The sequence below is a fragment of the Balaenoptera physalus genome (genome assembly GCF_965194825.1).
Source record: "Balaenoptera physalus genome assembly, chromosome: 15".
NCBI lineage: Eukaryota > Metazoa > Chordata > Mammalia > Artiodactyla > Balaenopteridae > Balaenoptera > Balaenoptera physalus.
Genome location: NC_138894.1, coordinates 38707959 through 38730954, shown reverse-complemented (window position 1 = coordinate 38730954; position 22996 = coordinate 38707959). Strand labels below are relative to the sequence as shown.

Here is a 22996-nt window from a genome sequence, read left to right as displayed (position 1 = left end):
TTTCTTTGACATGGTTTTTAGTCACACCACCATTTTGGCTGCTCCCACGTTTAAACGCTTTCCTTTGTCGATGTCCTTTTTGTAAGAATGGCCCCAGGAAATGAATGAAATACTCCAGGCCTGGTCTGACTCCTGCAGAGTAGACCAGCAATATCACCTACTATTAATTCAGGTAAAAATTACATTCTTTTATGGATAAAGAAGATGTGGCACATATATACAATGGAATATTACTCAGCCATAAAAAGAAATGAAATGGAGGTATTTTTAATGAGGTGGATGGAGTTAGAATCTGTCATACAGAGTGAAGTAAGTCAGAAAGAGAAAAACAAATACAGTATGCTAACACATATATACGGAATCTAAGGAAAAAAAAAAAAAGGCCATGAAGAACCTAGTGGCAAGACGGGAATAAAGACACAGACCTACTAGAGAATGGACTTGAGGATATGGGGAGGGGGTGGGGTGAGATGTGACAGGGTAAGAGAGTGTCATGGACATATATACACTACCAAATGTAAAATAGATAACTAGTGGGAAGCAGCCGCATAGCACAGGGAGATCAGCTCGGTGCTTTGTGACCACCTAGAGGGGTGGGATGGGGAGGGTGGGAGGGAGGGAGATGCAAGAGGGAAGAGAAATGGGAACATATTGTATATGTATAACTGATTCACTTTGTTATAAAGCAGAAGCTAACACACCATTGTAAGGCAATTATACTTCAATAAAGATGTTTAAAAAAAAAAAATTACATTCTTTTTTCTTTTGGCAGCCACATCATACTACACACTCATATCAAGTTAACTGACCACTAAAATGCTTAAGTCTTTTTCTGTTTGTGCTGCTTTTAATCTCTACCTTCCCAGAACTGTGCTTGTGAAGTTGATTAGAAGAAAATAAAAATCCAAGCATATGACCTTACCTTGCTATTTCATCTCATTAGAATCAGTCCATTGCTCTAATTTTAAGGATCATTTTGGATCCTGATTCTATCATCCAATGCAGTTGTTATATCTTCCAACTTTATATTAGGCACATAAGAGATAAATGTGTCTTCTATTTCTTTAACCAAGTTGTTTATTAAATGTAAAATAAAAGAAAGTTAACAGTAAGCGGCAGTGTTTTTTTCTTAGGAAGTTCCCTCCAAATTAATAGCAAATCATTGATCAGAAACCATTATAAACAGTAGCAATTACACCTAGCATCCAGCCTAGACGCTCTATCTTGCTCACAGATCTCTGGTGAGTGACCTTACCCAAATGATACAGTCCACAGTCACTGGATCTACAGTCCACAGTCACTGGATCTATGGCACTCCCCTGAGCTCCCTATCCAAAAACCTGCCCAAGAGAGGACATGATGTTGATAGGACATGGCTTGTTCTTACTCAACCAGAAGTCTCTTTGGATCCCTGCTCACTCATCTAAGTGACTATAAAACAGCTTAAAATTTAATTAAAAAAATAAGTAACATATTAACATCCAAAAAGCAAAACATAGTAGACAAGTATTTTCAACTCCAGTCCTCATCCCCTATAGGGAACCCTGCCTCTTTCTTCCCCTTCTTCCCTTCTGCCTTTCCTCTTTCTCTCTCTCATCCTGCCAATGTTTTTTCAAGCAAATTCAAATAATATGTATTATATACACATAACTCTTACAAACTCTGAGAGGTAGAGCTGGGGTTATGGCCTCTATTTGACAGAAGTCTGAGCCTAGCACGGGTTAAAAACATTGCACAGGGACTTTTGATTAAAAATAGTAGCAAATCGTTTTTAAAAAGTAAGTTGAATACATGCATCTATCTCTGCTTCCTTCAAAAGCCTTACTAAATGATGTAAAGTGTTTATTTTTTAAAAGGCATAAACAGAAAGCTTCTGCTTCTGGGAAGATGAAGTAGATGTACTTTTCCCTATTCCTCCTGCTAAGTACACCTGAATACTTTGTACGTTATATATAAAACAGACATAATAATGAGTATCGGAAAGGTGAGGAGAAGAAGGCAGACTGGCTAGGAACTTTGGGATCCAAGGAACAACATGGTGGTGGGCTGTCTGGGTTTTCTTTTTGCCTCATGTTTCCCAGACTGAAAACTGAAGAAGCCAGCAAACTGAAAACACCAATGGGTGCAGACAAAAACACAAAAGAGCCCAATGAAAGCCTGCTCTCTCCAGTCAGACCCAGAAAAGGGGCAAGCCAGTAAGACAGAACCCACAGAAACTAACTGCTCTATTCCAGCCAAAAACCACAGAAAAAACCTGCAGCTCTGCCCCAGTCATGGCAGCAAAGGCCAAGTGGAGAGCCTAGACTTCCATTCTCATGAGTCTGCAACAAATCACTCCAACCTACCCTTCAGGGTGGGGAATGTCAGAGAGGGCTGAGTAGGGAGTCAAGACCTTCATCTCTGAGGTGCCGTGAGAGGAGGTCAAGGGGAGAGTCAAGACTTCCACAACCACCAAGTGGTATCAAGGCCAACTCCCACCACCATGGTGTCAACTGAAGCCACGTGGGGAGCAGTAGCAAGGCACTCCTACTTCCCAGCCAGGGAAGGATCAGTGGAAGCCTAACGGGAAACTGGAATTTTCACCCCAATCCAGTAATAATGAGAAGGTGAACTTTTACCTTCTGGGGTAAAAACAGAGGCCCCATGGAAACCTGAACTTCTATCCCCACCTAGTAGTAACAAGAGGGCACTCCCCAAACCCGTCAATCCCCTGCCAGAGCAGAAACCAGTTAAAACAGAAGGTTTACATAAGATCCAGAATCTATAACACGATATGAAAGTGTTTATATAGTCCGTCAGACCAAGAACTAGGAAGAACTCAAACTACATGGAAAAAAAACCCAGCAATCGATAGATGCCAAAATGAAGATGACCGAAAAGACAGAATCATCCAGCTATGATTTTAAAGCAGTTGTGACAAAAAATGCTGAAACCAGCAATTATGGCGATGCTTGAAATAAATTAACAAATAGAAAGCCTCAGCAAAGAAACAGGAAGTGTCATCAAAAACCCAGAAAACCTAAAGAAGAACCAAATGGAAATTTTTGAACTGAAAATACAATAACGGAAGTAAAAAGTACAATGGATGGGCTCATCAGCAGAATGGAAGGGACAAAGGAAAGAACCAGTGAACTGAAAGATGAAACAACAGGAATTACCCAGTATGAACCAAAGATAGCAAATAGGCTAAAGGGGAAAAAAAAAAAGGACAAAATTAATATGCATAAGTCCATACTGATATAAATAAATGACTGAATAAATAAATAAGTGAGGGAGAAGTGCAATCACGTTAGAGAAGGAAGTTAAAGGGAAACAGATCAGAAAGGAAAAAATAAAACTGCTTCTATTTGCAGATGACATGGTGGTCTATATAGAACATCCTAAAGAATTGAGAAAAAAATTCCCAGAACTAGTAAACAAGGTCAGCAAGGTTATAAGATACAAAATAAACACAGAAAAATCAATTGATTTTCTACATCCCAGCAATTAAAATATGGGCACCAAAATTAATTACCCAATACCATTTATAGTCACTCAAAACAAAAACAAAAACTTAGGTATAAATCTAAGAACATGTACAAGGCCCATATGCTGAAAACTACACAGTGCTGACGAAAGAAATCAAAGATGTAAATAAATGGAGAGAGGTGCCATGTTCATTTACTGGAAGACTAAACAGAGAAAAGAGGCCATTTCTCCCCAAACTGATATAACAGTTTAATGAAATTCCTACCAAAATTATAGCAAGACATTCTGTATAGATAAGATTATTCTAAAATTTATATGAAAAGACAAAAGAACTAGAATAGTTAAAAAAATAATTTTGGGAAAAAAAGAAGTAGGAGGAATCAGTCTGATTTCAAGACATTATAAAGCTACAGTAATCAAGGCTGTGTGGTGTTGGTAGAGGGACAGACACATAGATTGATGGAACAGAACAGAGAATAGAGAAAGGTCTGGAGATCAACCGTCACAAATAGGCCCAACTGATTTTTGACAAAAATATTCAATGGAGGAAAGATAGCCTTTTCAACAAATGGACACCCACAAGAAACAAAATGTTCTTCAACCTAAGTCTCATGCCTTATATAAAGTTAACTCAAAATGGGTCACAGACTTAAATGCAAAATGTAAAACTTATAGAAAAAAAAAAAATAAGAGAAAATCTTTGGAATGGAGAGCTAGGCAAAGAGTTCTTAGAAACGACACCAAAAACACAATTCACAAAAGGAAAAACAAATAAACTGGATTTCCTCAAAATCCAAAACAAAACAAAACAAAACAAAACCAACAAGAAGGTCTTAGAAATTAACCTGATATATAAAAATTCAACAGGATGGTTGAATATAAAGCTGAGAAAATCTGCTGGAATGTAGAGGGAAAAGACAAAGACATGAAAAAAAAAAGGAAGAAAACAAAAAATTAGAATATAAGTTCAGGATAACTAACATCCAAATACTGATAGTGAAGGAAGACAGAAAAGGAAATCATCAAATGAGACAAACTAAAATTCCCCCCACATAAGGATATGAGTTTCTAGATTAAATGAGACCATGAAACAACTAAAATAAATAAAAAATGCACATACCAAGGTATATCATCAACAAATTTCATAACACTGTAAACAAAGAAGAATTTATAAATTTCTGGGGAGAAAAAATGGGTCGCAGCCAAAGGACCAGGTATTAGAATGATTTCAGACTTCCCAAAGCTCAGCAATGAAAGCTAAAATACAGTACAGCAATGCTTTCACGTATCTAATGAAATGATTTCCAATCCAGAATTTTATATGCAAACTATCACGTGTGTGAGTGTAAAATGAAGACATTTCCAGACCTGCAAGTTCTCAAAAATTTACCTACCGCACATCAGGAAGCTCCTGGAGGATAAGTTCCACAAAAAAGAGAAAGAAGAGCAAAAAGAGGAGTCAACAAATCTAACGAGAAAGAGAAGCAAAGAGAATAGCTAGAAAATCCCACGATAAGACGTAAATGAGCCCTCGAGAGCAACCAACCTATATTCCATCAAGTCTGAAGACTGAGAGAGATTTCTTCAAGAAGATAAAACAGACAGAATACTAACTCTGTTCAAAAGTATTTTTTAAATGATTTAAACAACTTGGGGAGAGTTTGAAATTAAGTTGCACAAAAGTACACAGAAAACTAAGATTTAAAACACCTAGAAAACAAGACGATTATTAATTCCAGTGAAAAGAGAATTATGTAAGAAAGGAATAGTAATCAGAGTCCACTTAGAAGATTTAGCAAAAATAACGTTTTCTTACATAATAATGTAAAAACTAATACTAATATAACTAACATATTGCCAAACTTACTGCTATTGTGGCAGAATGGGAGATGAGAATAATGCAAGTATTTAGAGTGAAGGGCATGCAGGGGATGAAAGAGACTTAACTTTTTACTTTCCATAGTATGTAACGCCTAAAATGGAGGGGGAAAAAAGAATTCGTAATATCAGTCTGCTATTTAGAAATATATCAAATGAATCCACTAAAAGTGGTGGCCTCTGGGACCTTGCAATGGCATAGGAGGCCCCCTCAGGGAATTGCTTGATGTTTTTGGTAATAAGCTTAGTTCAACTATTTGGGTATTTAAGTTTTGAAAAAACAAACTAAAAAACAAAACTCTCGCAGCTAATACATGGCTGGGCCAGAACTTGAATCATGTAATTTAATTCCTAATCAGGTCCATTAATTTGTGAGCTCCAAAGGGGCCCACGTCTTCTTAGTTCCTTTACTCCAGCACCTGCCCAGCACAAAGAAAGCCCTCCAAACACGTTTCTGAATGAGTGGGAGAAAGTTAAAGAGTGGGATTACTCTTCTAACACCAGAAAATGAATGAGAAAGGCATTCCAGGCAGAGGAAAGAGCGGAAGCAAAGACAGCAAATGGAGTGTGAGAGCTGAGCAAGGAAGAGGCAAGGTGGGAGGAGGAGGAGGAATAGCATCCCGAAAACACTGGGTGGAGGAAGGGAAATACAGTGAGCACAGCTGTTTGGAGCGGAGTGGCAGGGGAGAGGGAGGACGCTGGTGCCTTGCAGACAGTTCCACGTGGCCCTGACTGTATGCATATAAGCCTTGGGGGTTTTTTGTCTGTTTTGCAATGATGACAGCAACACTTATTTCTACCAACTTATTCCTTCCCAAATAGTTGCAGCCTTCTGGAATCTACACAGTACCAGGCTCTCTAAAATCCTGAGTTGTACAACTTGTTACTCTAAGTAGCCACTGAAAGGGCAACCCCACCAGGGCAAGCAAAGCCTGGTGGAATCCCTACAATGCCACCCTCACCATTTTTTTGGCCTCTCCCTGCTCTTAGCAAGAGCACTGGGAAAGCGGGGGCGGGGAGGGGGATGAATTGGGAGATTGGGATTGACATATATATATGCTAATATGTATAAAATAGATAACTAATAAGAACCTACTGTATAAATAAATAAAATAAAATTTAAAAAAAACAAGAGTATTAAAATGTAGGGCACAAAGGAGTCATCACCTCTAGGTGAACATCTGCATCTGCTATGACCATTATTCATACATTCATTTCATCCAAAGTTTAAGTATTTACTCTATGTCAGGCAGTGTACTGGAATACAAAGTTTCTGATTTTAAATAACTCACTTTCTAAAGGCAGCATTACTTATAAAATAACAAGGTAAGCAATATAATTGGCATAAATAAAAGTACTGGGGAAACAAAAAGACTATCGAAATTTCTTAAATGTATAATGTCTAACAGAAGTGAAAGAGACAACTCCAACCAACTCCCATATACCCATCACCCTGCTTGTACAGTAATCAACTCATCACCAACCTTGTTTCTCTTCTAAATCCACTCGTTTAATTTCAAGAAATTATATTATTTCATCCACAAATATTTCATCATATATCTAACAGATAGGGTCTCTTTCTTTAAACACAATAGGAACCTAGATCTTGAAAACTTATTAAGTTTTTAAGATGTGAGATATAATTAATATATAATAAAATGCACAGATCTTAAGGTGTCCAACTGAGTTCAGACAATGGTGTAGCCATAACCACTACCCAAAACAAGATACAGAACAATTTCCATGGCCTAGGAAGTTCCCACATACCCCTTTCTAGTGAATTTTCCACACCCAGACGCCCACTTTCTGATCTCTATTACCACAGATCACTTTTGCTTGTTCTTAGACTTTTATAAATGGGATCATAGAGTATGTATGAGTAAGCAGTTTCTAGGCAAAAAAAAAAAAAAAAAAAGGGAAAAGCATTCCGGGGAAACGAACTACGTGTATGAAATACAAAGGTGTGGAAGGATATGTTCACGGAATGCTGAAGGGCTTGAGAGGGTTGAAAACTAGGACTGGTAGCTGATAGATGGTAAGATGGAAAGAGGAGGTTCGTTGGGAAGCCAGGATCTCCATAGTTAATTCTGGGAACCAAGTTGTTAAGTAAATTTTCCCCAATGCCTCAAACTGTTTCTCTGACCTGAAAATTGGTCGGTTCTCTCACTATGCTCCTTTCTCTTCAACTCTCTAACTAAGAGTGACCAAGGCAGGAGCAGCGCCCTACACCCCATGGCTGTTCCCTCACATTTTGTGCAAGGCCTCTCTGCCATCTCAGGGAAGGGAAGAAGCCCCCATTGGCTTTCTTATGAGAGGGCAGAGTCCCTCTCCCCCTTTTAAACAAGCAGTCCCAAGTCTGAGGGGCAACCTTACCATTATCTGTATTTCTCTCTTGCACACCTGGAGATCATGCTCATTGTTGACAAACATGCGTTTCAAGGCACATTTCATCCCATTGCTTGTCCTCACCAGAAACACGATAGCAAATCCACCTGTGAGAGAAACACACATACAAGCTCTTTTGAGTCATGTTTAAAAAGTCAATCAAATGACCATGGTGGCTATAGTTTGATGTCACTGTTAGTGGTACTGATGTCATCATCAGCTAGGCCTAGGGCTGACCTGGCATAGAAAGCATTCTTAAGATTCTGGGGACTCAAAGGTATCACATGTGGGATTGGGTAGCAAGTCAGAAAAATTGTTCCTCCAGTTTGCAAGGCAGAAATAGAGGCACAGGTAGAGAACAAATGTATGGACAGCAGGGGGGAAATGGGCGGGGGAGGTGGTGATGGGATGAATTGGGAGATTGGGATTGACACGTATACACTAATACATATAAAGTAGATAACTAATAAGAACCTGCTGTATAAAAAATAAATAAATAAAATTCAAAAAAAAAAAGGATATGAGGTCATTTAAGTAAAAAGAAAAAAGAAAGAAAAATTGTTCCTAAACATCTATCTAAAAAAAAAAAGAAAAAAAAGGAAGAACAGTAATTATCTTCCAAAGAAACTACAGATAAACAGATGAATGAACGGATGAAAAAAAAGAACCAACTACATTCCAACTGCTATCCTAGGCACTCTGAGCTCTTGTTTAATTCATACCACAATCCTGTGAGGCTGGGTGATATTTTTTCCCTTTAAGACAACAATTACTAGCTGAAGAAAACAGAGGCTCAAAGAGATTAGATTCAACCAAAGACTTCTTTAAAAAAACATAAGTCCAACACTTAAACAGAGAGGCTCGGAAATTATTTCAATAATTGCTCTATGAATAGTTGGCAATTAATTTCAAGAATCTCCTTCTCTTCCTTTTTTCTCATCCTTCCTCACCCCATCCCCCAACTCAAATCAACAATGCACTCTGAGGATTCCTCCTGCCCTCCCTACCTCAGTAGTTGTGGTGCACAGGCCCAGCCGCTCCGCGGCATGTGGGATCTTCCCAGACCAGGGCTCGAACCCGTGTCCCCTGCATTGGCAGGCAGATTCTCAACCACTGCGCCACCAGGGAAGCCCCTTGGGCAGAGTTTTTAATGTCTGTACTAACCCTTCTCTAAAAGACAGTTCATAATTCATTAAAAGAAGTTACTATAACCCCAACAGAAATTCTTCAGTGCTCTAAATTGGTTACGCCTTAGCGTTCCACAAATTCTTAGAGCTCCTAACCTCGACCTCACTCCCCAAACACTGTATGAGGCATTCAGTGCCACTGTTAAGAGGGGTTTGGGTAGATAAGGTGCAGTAAAGCTATCAAAGTTGAAGGCTTTGGGATAAGCAGCAGTTATATCAGACACAGTCCATCTGCCTGCTCACACACCTGCATAATTTAGCTTGAACTATCCTGCGCACTGACCCTGCGTAGTGGAAAAAAATTGCTAGGCTATTCTTTGCACGGAGGTTATGTCTAATTGGATGGAGCTGAACACAGAGAGAAGTCAGCAGTACAGGAACTTGAGCTGAGGTCATGGCATAGTACTGGGGCAAGCAGCCACGCGCAAAATTGATACAAGGTAATTAGCAGTGATTATAGAGACCTCAGACCTGAGATATAAGACTTGGGTCCCAACCATTCCACTCTAAATCCTCTGAGACCCAGCAGCCCTCCAGTACCTGTCTGTTGATGTTCAAGGTATTTCCTGTTGTATCTTTAAAATAACTGTTCTTTTTCAAATGAAACTTGAGTCAGATTCTCTACCATGCAACCAAAGAGAGCTTTAATCATAAACCACTGTTGCACGTTTTCATAAAATACACACATAATTCTGTGTTAAAAAAAAATTGTTTAATGGGCTCAAATGTTCCAAAAGTGCATGTTGATAATGATTTATCAGAGACTGCATGTTTGTATACTTCCTGTCATTGTGCTCTTCAGTACTCAGATAAACACTAAAGTTTCCCATACAATCTTTCATTTCAGCTGTCATGTCTCTAAGCTTTGTACCTCAATAACATTTTCCATTTTCTTATGATACTTTAAAGTCCACTCATACTGCTCAACTGTCAATTTAATTCTACAATTTTGAGTATTGACTATTGAAGATTTTTAAAATCCTAGCATGCATTGACAAGTAGAGGTCTAATTACACACGCAAAAAAAATCTCCGCGATTCTAAGATGCATATTTTTTACATTTTAATTTTTAGGATATCAGAATTTTCTTGTACTAAATATGTATATTTAATGCAGTAGTATTTGTCTTCCTTTTTCCCCCCCAAAAGCCATTAAATTCATGATGTGTCTTAGCAATTAAAATTGGGGAAAATGGGGTTTCCCTGGTGGCACAGTGGTTGAGAGTCTGCCTGCTAATGCAGGGGACACGGGTTCGAGCCCTGGTCTGGGAGGATCCCACATGCCGCGGAGCAGCTGGGCCTGTGAGCCACAGCTGCTGGGCCTGCGCGTCTGGAGCCTGTGCTCCGCAACAAGAGAGGCCGCGATGGTGAAGAGGCCCGTGCACCGCGATGAAGAAGAGTGGTCCCCACTTGCCGCAACTAGAGGAAGCCCTCGCACAGAAACGAAGACCCAACACAGCCAAAAATAAATATTAAATAAATAAATAAAATATTTAAAAAAAAAAAAAAAAAAAAAAAAATTGGGGAAAATGAAAAAAAAATAAAATAAAAGTGGGGAAAATGACAATATAAAATTTCTATGTATAGTCATAATTGTTTTGTGACTAATACAAGTGGGTTTTCATTTTACAGATATTTTGAATTAAAAAAAAAAGCACAGAACTACAGACGTTGCACCAGTAGTGTTTCTAGAGAGCCTTAGTCCAAGCGTTTTGCTTTATGGGGGGAGGAAACAAGTGAGGCTTAGGATCCCATGGCTAGTTACGGGCAGAACCTGGACCAGTTTCACTGTCCTGATTATCTAAAAAACGTTCTTTCCACTTCACTTATCTTAGTGAAAACTATGCAACACTCATTTAGATAATAAGGACACACCTGACAGTCTTGCAGAACAAAAGTTGGGAATGACTAGTTCCTGCAGTTCTGTGATGCATGGCACCACTAAAGAATGAGGCAAGTCTTTAGAAGCAGGTTGGTGATGTGGCAACTTGAGATAACTGCCACCAGATGGGAGCAGTCAGCTTTCTTTGCCAGGTAGCAAGATGACCTTTCCAGACAGGACTGAAGAAACGGGTCAGAGGCCTACCACATGATCCAGTCAAGCACAACTGGTTGAGAAGAGCCAGCCCAGATCCTCAAAGCCTATGACCAACGTAAATCTAAAGGCAATGCAATGAACCACTATGCCTCACATAGACAGAACCACGTTTTAGGCATCTATGCCTATAAAAGGGCTTATTTGCAGGTGAGAAGCACTTAAATCAGGGCTTCTTGATCATGAGATCAAAAATCGAAGCCTGAAAGGATTTGTCCCTTTAAAGATGTTAACCACTTTCACCGTGTAGTTGAACAAACGGAGTGTGAATTTAAGGTAGAGGGCAGAGAGCACGACTCGAGACACTTCACCACAGGCCCACATCCACCACACAGATCAGGGTAATAAGATTCTCAGCCGCAGCTAAAGAGGGTGCAGGGATTACAGAAGGCAGCTATAAGACTTCAAGAGAGGTGCTTACCTTAGGTTGAGTTGCATCCCTAGATCTTGATTAAATGTAAAAATCTAAAGCTGAGCTGGGGAGAGGTTGGACAGAGGTTAATAAAAGCTAACATTCAGCAGAGCCTGTGCCAGTCTGCCCACAGGAGCCTGTGCCAATCTCGCTGCCTACTGGCATTGTTTGAAACTAAGATAATCTCCATGATTCCACTGAAATCCATTTGTGGGAAAATTCATGAATTTATTGAATCATAAAGGGAAAAAGGATCTGATCCATTATGTGAGGTAAGTGAAAGAGGCAGGATAATTTTGACACAGACACACTTTGACCTATTAACTTTAAATATAGAAATATTTTTTGGGCTTTCCTGGTGGTGCAGTGGTTAAGAATCCACCTGCCAATGCAGGGCACACGGGTTCGAGCCCTGCTTCAGGAAGATCTCACATGCCGTGGAGCAACTAAGCCCATGCGCCACAACTACTGAGCCCGCGCACCACAACTACTGAAGCCCACACGCCTAGAGCCCGTGCTCCGCAACAAGAGAAGACACCGCAATGAGAAGCCCGTGCACCACCCCACTCACCGCAGCTAGAGAAAGCCCGCGCACAGCAATGAAGACCCAACGCAGCCAAAAATAAATAAATTTTTAAAAAAAAGAAATATTTTTTACTTCCACAAAGAAACATGCTTTCTCCCACTTTCCCTAAAATACATAGCACTCTTGGTCTAACTTTCTCCCTCTAATTTTTGATGATGTGGATGGGGACTTACCACTCACTGTGAATTTAGAGATTTTGTCTGCTTGGTTCCCCTCTGTATCTTCACTCCCTAGAGTAGTGCCTGACACATAATGAGGCCTCAAAAATGAATTAACTCTCCTCTTAATGTTACTACAGGAATAGAAAAGGCTGCAGAGACTGGTGGAGACTGTGGCAAACCCAAGCACATGGCCCATGGAAAGGAACAGCTACCGTACAACTCAAGGTAATTACTGCCGCGTAGGGATACAGACCCCGTTTTATCATCAACACTTGGTATTATTGGTCTTCTTATTTTAGCCATTCTAGTGAGTGTGTAGTGATATTTAATTGTGGTTTTAATTTGCATTTCCCAATAGATCCTTTATCATTTAAACTCTTAGGATTACCTGCTTCCCACTTTCCTGATAAAAGGCTTTAGTAAGCATAGGATCATGGAGTCACCAATGAAATTACTGAGATAACTTGGACTTCTACCTCTCAAGCAAAGATGACAGAAACGCCTAGTTCTATCCTGGGAGAAAAAGGCAGGTGAGAATTTGTAATACACAGAGGTGGGGGGTTATATAATTTCTAAAATCTCAACTCTGACATCAGCAAGAGATCATGGTCATCAACATCATTATCTTGACTGAAATCTTTTAATCACAACCTCTTCAAGGAGCCTGGCCATGAATATTCAACACTGGCAATGGGGCTTTTGAAGTAAGTGTAGTACCTCTCCTGGCTTAATCTCAAATACGGAATCATGCGAGCTGGTACCAGGCCCTGGGGGCTGTTCTGAATGAATCAAGACACCAGTGACTCCACTTAGCAAGGACGAGTGAGGGATGGGGAGGGAAGGTGATTGGGAAGAGAAGGAAAACACCAAACTGATGATCTGAGCAGTGACATGCATGGAGATGGGAAACAGCTGGGCAGACAATGAGAATGATGAGACCATGAGACAAAGCCCATCCTGGTGCTGAAACAGGGTTTCTGGATTTGCTGCCAAGGGGTTTTTGGTGGATATTTAAAAATCGGGCCTAGAGTCGGGGCACTAAAACCTGCCGCTTGCTTATTTCCTGCAGGTAAAAGGAACTTCATTTCCTATCATAAGCCCCATCTACACCTTTAGGAATGGCTTCCACTTGTGTGAGATGAAAGCAGACAAACCAGAGCCAGAGGAAAGTAAAGTGAGGAAAACTTCACACTCTGCTCGTGTCCTCCACTTCTCCACCCTACAAATTCTGTGTTTCTCTTTCAAAATAAGGTTTAACCTGATGAATGCTGTTTACTTAATGCAGTTTCTCTTGGAATTACTTGAGGAAGAGAAAACTAGAATAAAACAGCCTCCTGAAGCTTAACTAAAGAATCAGAGAGAGAACCCAGTTAAAGTGGGATGTATCCAGGAGATGTAAAAGAAAGGGCAACATTGGACGCATTGCTGGATCTCTTTGGTCTCCATTCCCTCAACTGCAGAAATTAAGGCAAAATGAGTGGTATTTAAATGAACGGTTTCCTCAGAGACCTACAGGATTACAGGAGGTGCTGCAGTGGTCCCATGAGGGAAAGTGGCTCCACTTAAGAGTAGGGCTCTGCACACAGCTTCCTTTTATCTGCTTATTATTCATTCTGAAAAAGATGCTAGAAAAAGGGGGGGAAACTCTGCTTTAAAGGAGAAAAAAACCCAAAGAATATTCTGTAGCCCTATGTCAAAGTATTTTATAAAGAAGAAAGGACTACAGCACTGGAAGTCACGCAGACGGCCCTTACTTACCAGCCTACCACAGACACAAATGTGCACAGGCAGCCTGGGGGACGGGGGGAGGCGGGGCCACCATGTCCACTTTACACTGAGACCATGGAGTATTCCTTTAGAGTCCAACAGGTGAGGTTCAAACCCCAGCTCAGGAAAGCCATGATCTCCCTGAGGCCCTGTCCTCTCACCTGTCAAGGGCAGCTGAGAACTACCTCTTAGCTTTGGGGAGGATTAAACGACAGGCAAAGCACCGAGCACATAGGTGGTATGTGATGAATATAGCTTCCCTCCTTACCTCCTCCCCACCAAAGTTCTTTGTATTTGTGTGATAGATATCTGACTTACCATAAAGTTCTGAATCTGGCGTATCTTCTTGAGATAAAGGGCATAAACTCAAATACCTACAGGGGCCAGACAGATCATCTAAGGGAGGGAAACAGTCCGGGTATAACAAAGTGTACAGAGGGAGTCTAATGGTGGGAGATCACGGGGAGTGGTGAGACCGTGCAAACCAGAAAGTGCACGCCCAGCTCACGGGGCAGCCGCTCCCCAGCGAAGGCCAGTCGCTGCCATGGAGGAACGTGGGCTGAGGGTTGCCAAGTTTTTTGATTTCCAAGAGAAGCTAGATTTTTAGGAGAAATCTCCCAATTTTTAAATCCCAGCTACAACTTTAGAAAAGCTCTTCACCCCTGTGCAAGTTAAGGAAACCTATTTCCAGGCTTGGACTGAATGAGACAGCCCTGCCTCAACCTTTATGAGAGCCTTGTGAAGTAGCAGGACGTGTACGACAATCTCTACTTGACTAGCTGGGAAACTGAGAGCACGGAGAAAAGCCCAAGTGGCCTCCCTAGTACCGCCACCTAGAGGCAGGGCCAGGACTGAAAAACAGGCATACCAGTTCCTGGTCCTGACTTTGGTCCACTCTCCCATGCTGCCGTCCCTCCCTCCCTCCCTGCAGCGGACCCTACAAGACACCTCCATTAGCAGGGAAGGTTAGGGAAAAGACATGGTGAAAGCCAAGGGGCCTGTCCAAAGCTTGGCCTCCCTCACTGGCCCGGTGAGAGGGAGAACTTGAGTGCCCTGTCTGCAGTGTTTCTCAGCCCCCACGGGGAGTGACGACGAAGAGGTTGACACACACCCATCCACGATTTATTCAAGACAACTTGGCCAGAAGTTTCAGAAGGAACAAAAATGTTCTAAACTCTAGAACAGATGGCAAGGAGCACAGCAAAGATTCTGCAGGAGAAAAGGTCAATTTGAAGCATTTGTCAACACTGATTTCAGTGGGGACTTGGGGTTTGTTTTTTCACGTCAGTCTCTCCTGACTTGCCTCAAATTAAAAATCACCATGTGCCAGCTCCTTCTGGGGAACATGTCAAAGCAGTCCCATCCCCAGGCAGGAAGAACACCCAGATGGGAGATGACTTGAGGTACTCAACTTCCTCTCTCTCCATCGGGAGCTGTGGGCACAGAGTCAGACGCTGGCAAACTCTGGCAGTGACACAGAAACATCAACGGAACCCAATCAAGGCCACAGCCCCGGTTGAACACGGGACAGCTGGCAGTTGGCTCTTCCTTTCTAGGACTGCAGCAACTGGGGAACATCTCCAGTTCATCTCCATTCTCTTTTGGCATGAGTCTTTAAAAAAATAATAATCATAATAGACATTTCCAGAGAAGGCACCTGCCTACCTGGAACAAAGGTTAGAGTTTAAGAAATCAAGTTGGCTCCCACGCGCCAGAGGCTTGTGAATTACTGCACATAGAACCAGAGCACATTGGACCTGGCCTGTCGTCAGCTGAGACTGACCAGAAGAGGCCCTTTCCCAGAGCCACCGGGCCCACCTTGTCTGAACTGTTTCCATGGGGTTGGCTGTCTAGCAAATGTAGAGAGAAATGGTGAGAGACATCAGCAGGGCCATATCCTTTGTTCACTGACATCCCCAGATCACGCTGAGCCATTTTCTCTTCTCTATTATCACAAGCCAGGGTGATCTTATGAAAACAGAAATTGAATATCATTCTCCTGTTTGAAACTCCTCAGTGGCTTCTGGCTCCTCTTAGAAGGAAACTCGAAATGCTGACACGGCCTGCGAGGCACATGACAGGATGCGATCTCTCTCTCTCTCCAACCTCATTCTCACCACAGCCTCTCACCGCTCACTCTGTTCCAGCCACAATCGCCTTCTTTCTTCCTCGAGGTTGCTTGTGCTCCACACTACCTAAAGATTGCTGTGCAAGCCTCTCCCTTTGCCCTAGTCACCTCATTCTTGGCCTGACCGGCTCCTAGGAGTCAGCCCTCAAGTTTCAGGCTCCGTGTTACCTCCTTGGACGAGCCTCCCCTGACTGCCCCTGGCCCCCACCCCCTCTTCCGATCAGGTTCCATCCTTGTTACGCACAGCGCCCTCCTCTTTTCCTTCGGAATGGAGCAGGAGTATAATTAAATACTTAGGTAGGTGACTCCTGGTTTGATGCCTTCTTTCCCTGAGCCCTGTAAACTGCACAAGGGCAAGGACGATGACTCACTCACTGTGGCCTGTGTCATGCAGCACAGAGGCCACTGCATAGAAGATCCTCAAGTGCTTGCCTAGCACCCAAAGGAAACCAAAAAAAATCCCACACCACACCGCACCAAACCAAACCACACCACACTATATACGGTGCCAGCTTTTCAGAAGGTTAGAATCTAGTATGGGGTAGAAGGGACACTATTTGAAGAGGCAGCCCACCCCACAGAGAAAAACCCTGAGCGTGTGGCTCAGTACAGCAGAGGGTCGTCTGAGACTAAGCCAACCGGACAGCATCCTGGGGCAACACGCACGAGCTGCATCTTCACAGAAATCTCTGTGCTCTCGCAGAGTGGTACTTGTTCCACCTGTGATCCCGTCTTTTAAAAAGAACACTTGAGCTGGAAATGAAACCCTCTTCAGTTGAGAAGGAAAAGAAAGCAAACTCCCCCACGCTCCACGCTGCCTCATCCCTCATGTGAAGAAGCAGAGAGCCTCTCGGGCGTGAACTGTCTCAACCCCACCCCCAGCCCAAGCCACGGGTGCCAGCAATCTTCTAGTAAGTGGTGTGCAAACCAAGAGAGCAGCTGGGGTCAGCCAGAGGGCACGGCATCCGTGCCCGGGTTCGTCACCCTCCGCCACAGACACGCAAGCTCCGGCTCGAATCATTTCCACCAACATTTGATGTGTGTTACTGGTCCACAGTCTCCAAAGGAGAACTGGGATTTCGGCAAAGCCAAAGCTTGGCTGACAGTCTCTCAGGTTCCAAGTGCTAATTCCAGAACATTCCACTTTAACTTCATGCTTCAAAGCGTACTTCATGTTCTGCACTTTGTGCTTTTGTAGTAAGATCAGGTTAACTAGCTCTGTTCCAGAAACAGCATCCTGTTCTGGAAAAAGCATCCTGTTCCAGAAAGAGCGTTTTCTACTGTGGTGATTTGAGCTCAGCAGCCAGGGTAAGCTGTGTCTTCTGTTCTCCTGGGACATGCACTGACATCAAAGGTACATGATATAAAAGTTTTCAGTTCTTTATGTTTCATTAGAACTGATCTCCAGAGACATCTGCTTTATCCAGGTCATCCTAATCTGCCTCGACCCTCCTAGTTATGAGGGAGACGAGCCCTCATCCTGGGAAGCAGGGTGACGTTTTCTCAGCTCCCAACAGTTAATCACAGAGCATTCCAACCTAACTTCACAATAAAGCCTTTCCTCTGAGGTTCAGGATATCTGACTGTACTACCCATCACCGTCACGCACCCACCCCTAGCTCGTGTCTCCTTACCCAGTACTTGCGCACCAGTCCACAATCTGCTCTCCACCCCAACTCTCACCATCACCCAAGTTGATTTCCCCAAGTCTTAACAATTCTATCCCCTAAACCTCTCTGGAATCCACACTTCTCTTCCACCCCTGATGCTCCTTCATATACTTCTCTTTTCTTACTGGAACTAAAATAGAATCCTAAGTTTCCATGCCTTGGATCTCTTTCCATTCTAAAATTCATATCTAAAAACTCCTCTTAAAAGCATTCATTAACTCCCCAAAGCCAGAATAAAGACCAAATTCCTTAACACAGCAGTACGTTAAGAACCTTTCTATTTTCTCCCATTTTATTGTGAGAAATTTCAAACACACAGCAAAATTGAAAAGACCATACTGCAAACATCCATATACTCACCACCTGGAGTTTACAATTATTAACATTTTGCTACACTTGTTTTATCACATATTGATCATCCATCTATGCAAACATCAACTCATTTTATTTTTGATGCACTTCCAAGTAAGGTGCAGACCTCGGTGCACTTCGCCCTAAACACTTCAGCATGCATCTCTTTAACTAGTATTCAGAACTCATGGTTCTTTTGTGGAGGTCGAGTAGAAATAAAATCTAGTTACAGTGAAATGTATAAATCTTAAGTGTATTATTGGATGAGTTTTGATAAATGCATACACCCGTGTAACCCAAACCCCTATCAAGATATAAAACCCTTCCATAACCCAGAAAGTTCCCTCATACCCCTTTCCAGACAATCCCACTCTCATATCCCCCCTAGAGGCAACCTCTGTTTTGATTTTTTAAATCTATTTCTAGTTTTGCCAACTTTAAAACTTCATATAAATGGAGCCATACAGTATGTGCTTTTTTGTGTAAGGATCTTTTCCTCATCATAGTAGTTTATACTGTGGAGTGTGTCAGTAGTTCGTCACTTTTACTGCTGACCTGTTTATCCTCTCTCTTACAGATAAGGCATTTGGGTTATTTCAAATTTGGAACTACTATGAACAAAGCTCTCTAGGCGTTCTTGTACAAGTCTTTTTGTGTCGCATGTTTTTATTTCTCTTGGGTAAATACCTAATACCCAAGAGTGTAAGTGCTAGGCCACTGTATAGGTGTATATTTAATTTTACAAGAAACTGCCAGACCTTTTCCCAAAGTGGCTGTATCATTTTACACTCCCACCAACAACATATGCTCTAGACCTTTATCATCTGAATACTTCCCTGTCCTCGCCCAGCTCTATCTCCCCATGCTCCCTCCTCTACCACCAAGCTTTCAGAACTTTAACCTTTTTGCTGCATTTCATTTCCTCTGCCTCGAAGACCCTGACCCAATCCTCTGCTAGATAAAAGGAGTTGAAGATTGTTAAAATAACACCTCTTTCATGAAGTCTTTCTTCCTTTTCCCTGATAATCGCCCCCAGGCTTTCACATTATCACACATTTGGCCTGCACCTCTATTGTTGCACTCATCACAGAGCGCTGTGACTCCCCCCCCCCCCATATGTTCATCTCCCCCGCTACACAGGCTAAAGAAAAGAGGGAACCACTTTTTTCTGCCTTGGTAGAAATACTTGTTATGTTACCATAATACTTTATTATATACTATATGATACTTTATATTTTTTTCATAAAGTATACTATGTATACTTTGATGTTATCATTAAACACCAGTTTAAGGACTTTGAATACTATGACACCGTAAGGACAACATTCTACATTGCTCTCTGAGTCACCAAAGAAAATTAAAACGGCAAGAAGAGCTTCTTATTTCTCTTGGAGTCCTCAGGGCTAGCACGGTGTTTGGTACGTAGTAGATGATTAATAGATGTTTCCTAAATTAAGAGCAATCCAGTAATGTTGCTTCCCTGCTCAGAATACTCCTCTTGCCTCGACCACCTACAAGATAAAATCCCACCCCTAATGTGGCACGCAAGTCCCAACAGAATCTGGAGCCCACACTGGCCTGGCCAGCGTCCTACGGTGCCTCGGTGCTTTTTGCTTGTATTCTCTATCTGGAATGGCTGCCTTCTCTTTAAATAGTAAATGAGTAACTGTAAGTCCAAGTGTAGCTCAAACCAGGCTTCCTATGTGAACTCTGACCTAACAGAATGCCCGTCTCTACTTTATTTTCTAACCCTGATTATTATCCCACTTGTCTGCATAGCAGTCTTTCCTGAGGACTATATTCTCTCAGAGGGCAAAGATTTTACTTTATTTTTATTCTTTGTAGGAAACACATTGGTCTAGCTTACCATACCCTTCACCCCATGCTGAAATAATGATTAGATGCATTACATCAAGTGGCTCCCTTCTCCTGGCCATTGCTACCGGGACCAGGAGTGGGTAGCTGGCACACATTCTCTCTTGAGAATCCTAGTAACAACTCAGGAACCGGAGTCGGACAGTGTTGGACAACCACGCAGACCAGGCCGGTAGCTACTGTCAGTCACATCCATGCTCACAAAAAAGCAGAGAAGAGTGTTTTGCAAAAAAAGGCAAGATATCAGAGCAGACACTTGGAAGAAGCTGCAATTTGACACTATGAGGCTCCAAGGGGAGAGAGATGGACAGAAGAGACACCTGATAACTTTGCAAGACTCACAAAATCCAGCTTCACCTCCTGCTGTTGGGTTCTGAAAGGTTCCCCTATATTTATTCAATGCATTCCTTTTGACTTACTCTAATTTGAATTAAATTTCTGTTCCTTGAAACCCGATGACCCTAAGACACCTTGCACCAGTATGTTTATAAAATACATGAGCTCTGATACAACCTAAATTTTAATAGTTTTAACCATAAGCCTCCTTTAACAGAAAGCATCCAGAACAGTGTTAAAACAGCATATTAAAAATTGCACTTGAAGAGTTGGAATTTTTAAGTTAAAAACTAGATTTACATTAAAATAGAACCTGCATTGATACACAAAGATCTAAGGAAGATCTAAGGACTGAGTTACCTGAGGATGATGGGATTGCAGTTGATTACTTTCTTCCTTATCCTTTTCTTTATTTTCCAAATTTTCTATAATGACCATATATTATCTTTCTTAAATTATAAAAAACAAACAAACAATACCCTCCTTTTTTTGTTTATTTTTAAAGAAAAACCTGTCCCCCAAATCTTGGGAGGCGTATTAAAGAAGGTAAGTCTCCAAAAAGGACCAGGAAGGAGCACAGCAAGGCGGACCAATGCACAGAATTCCATGCAGAGAAAATTTCCCCTGCCTTTGGTGTAAAACAAGGGCTGGGACTCGGGTGAGGGGCGTAAGGCACATGTCTGGAGCACAAAATTTATGGGAGTGCCCCAAAACTCAGTAATCAAGGTAGATAATATTTTAATGTCTTTTTAAATGAAAATTAATACAAAAAATCCATGATGAACAAATTTCATTTTTAAAATAAAGACAGGGCTTCCCTGGTGGCACAGTTTAGAATCTGCCTGCCAATGCAGGGGACATGCGTTCGAGCCCTGGTCCAGGAAGATCCCACATGCCACAGAGCAACTAAGCCCGTGTGCCACAACTACTGAGCCTGTGCTCTAGAGCCTGTGTGCTGCAACTACTGAGCCCACGTGCCACAACTACTGAAGCCCGCGCGCCTAGAGCCTGTGCTCCGCAACAAGAGAAGCCACCGCAGTGAGAAGCCCGCACACCGCAATGAAGAGTAGCCCCCGCTCACTGCAACTAGAGAAAGCCCACGTGCAGCAACGAAGACCCAATGCAGCCAAAAATAAATAAAATTTAAAAATAAATAAATAAAATAAAGACAGGATCAGTACTGATTTTTCGTTTTGCCTCAGGCTCCAATATGGCTGATCTTGTCTTTATTTAAAATTCTGATATTTTGTTCATCGTGGGTTTTTGCATTAATTTGTTTCTATGCTTACTGTAATCCTGACTGGCTAATTTCCTGGGAAATTTTCCCGACCCTCCAGCGTGGTCAGGGCAGTGAGGCAGAGCAGTGCCTGTGCGGTCTGATGGCAGCACTAAGCAGGTGCAAAAGGAGAAAGATGATGGCCTTGAGAGGTAAGTCGTCCTGAGAGGGGGCTAGAAAGCCCCACGTACACTCCCAGGTTTCCCCAGACCACGACTCTAGCCCAACCTCTCTTTTCAGTGACTTTCCATGATTAAAATATATGATATACAATGACTGACACCCACCAACCATAAAAGGAACATTAGTCCTTAATAGAATACTATTTTTAAATATTTATATGTTAACAACTATGCTTGAGTTTCATGGCGGTATAAACACGATACACACACAAACACTCAAAAAAGCAAGTGGATACCAGTTGAATTATAATAATCAGCTCAATTAACCATGCTTATGAGACGTTCTTCAAGGCCTGAGTTCACCTGGTGACTGACATAGGCACATATGCCTAGAAAACAATGGCCTCTGAGCTTAAGAGGTCAAGTCAATGATCACAGAAGCATCACCACCCTGGACAGCAGGCTGAAAAATTGCTCTGTTGTTAACACTAACGTAATCAGAATACAAAGAGAAAGAAACATACACTATGACGCTCCACGATATTAGGGCCACATGGCCTGTGCTCTATGTACCTTCACTTCTTCCAGCTACCTGATAGCACATCTGTTTAGGATACATCCAAAAATAGCACTATCAAGATTCAGCTCTGCGCTGAGCATTTTCACATGCATCCTCTAACTGCATCCTCGTGACAATCCTGTGAGGTAAGTATTAATATACCCGTCATCCGACGGGGAACCACAGGTTCACTCCGTAAGCAGCAGAACCCCAATCACCTGGGCACATGTCCAGTGCCCTGGATCTGTGTCTAACAGGCTCATTTCCTAAAGCCCACCTACACAATATGCTTCTAAGGCTCCTCTAGCACATTCTACTGTGATTTTCTCATCGAATTACCCATCATCCATTCAGAGACTCAAGTCCCATTTTACCAATAAGAAAAGTGAGACAGAGCAAAGCAAAGAATTCACTGAACTTTCCATTACTGACCTCTGGCACCACGTGTTTAGGAGTGGGCTGCTGCGCTGTCCTGAGGAACAGGACGGGGCTACTCTGTCCTGAGGGCTACTCTGTAAAATGTACTCCCCCACCATGAGGGGGCAAAATGGTGCCCCAACACTCTTCCTACCGGGTTCCATGCTAGGGAACCCCCCCTCACCACCCCGTGACAGGGAGAGCTGAGTGACAATATGGGAGAGCGCCAAGTAACTACTGGGGCATCAGTTTTCAGCACATCTTCTACCTTCCAGCAAAGTGGAGGAGATCATTTCCCAGACCTGCCTACAGGACCAGACTGTG

At 42.2% G+C, this 22996-nt stretch overlaps 1 protein-coding gene across 19 annotated transcripts in view; it reads right to left on the bottom strand.

The window, feature by feature from the left end:
* AAK1 (AP2 associated kinase 1) overlaps nt 1-22996 on the bottom strand; it is a 169065-nt gene that overhangs the window by 91518 nt on the left and 54551 nt on the right. For all 19 annotated transcript variants that reach the window (XM_082425985.1, XM_082425986.1, XM_082425989.1 and 16 more), the window contains exon 3: nt 7720-7838. In XM_082425985.1, coding sequence (XP_082282111.1) covers nt 7720-7838 — 119 coding nt within the window. The remainder of the gene's footprint in view (nt 1-7719; nt 7839-22996) is intronic.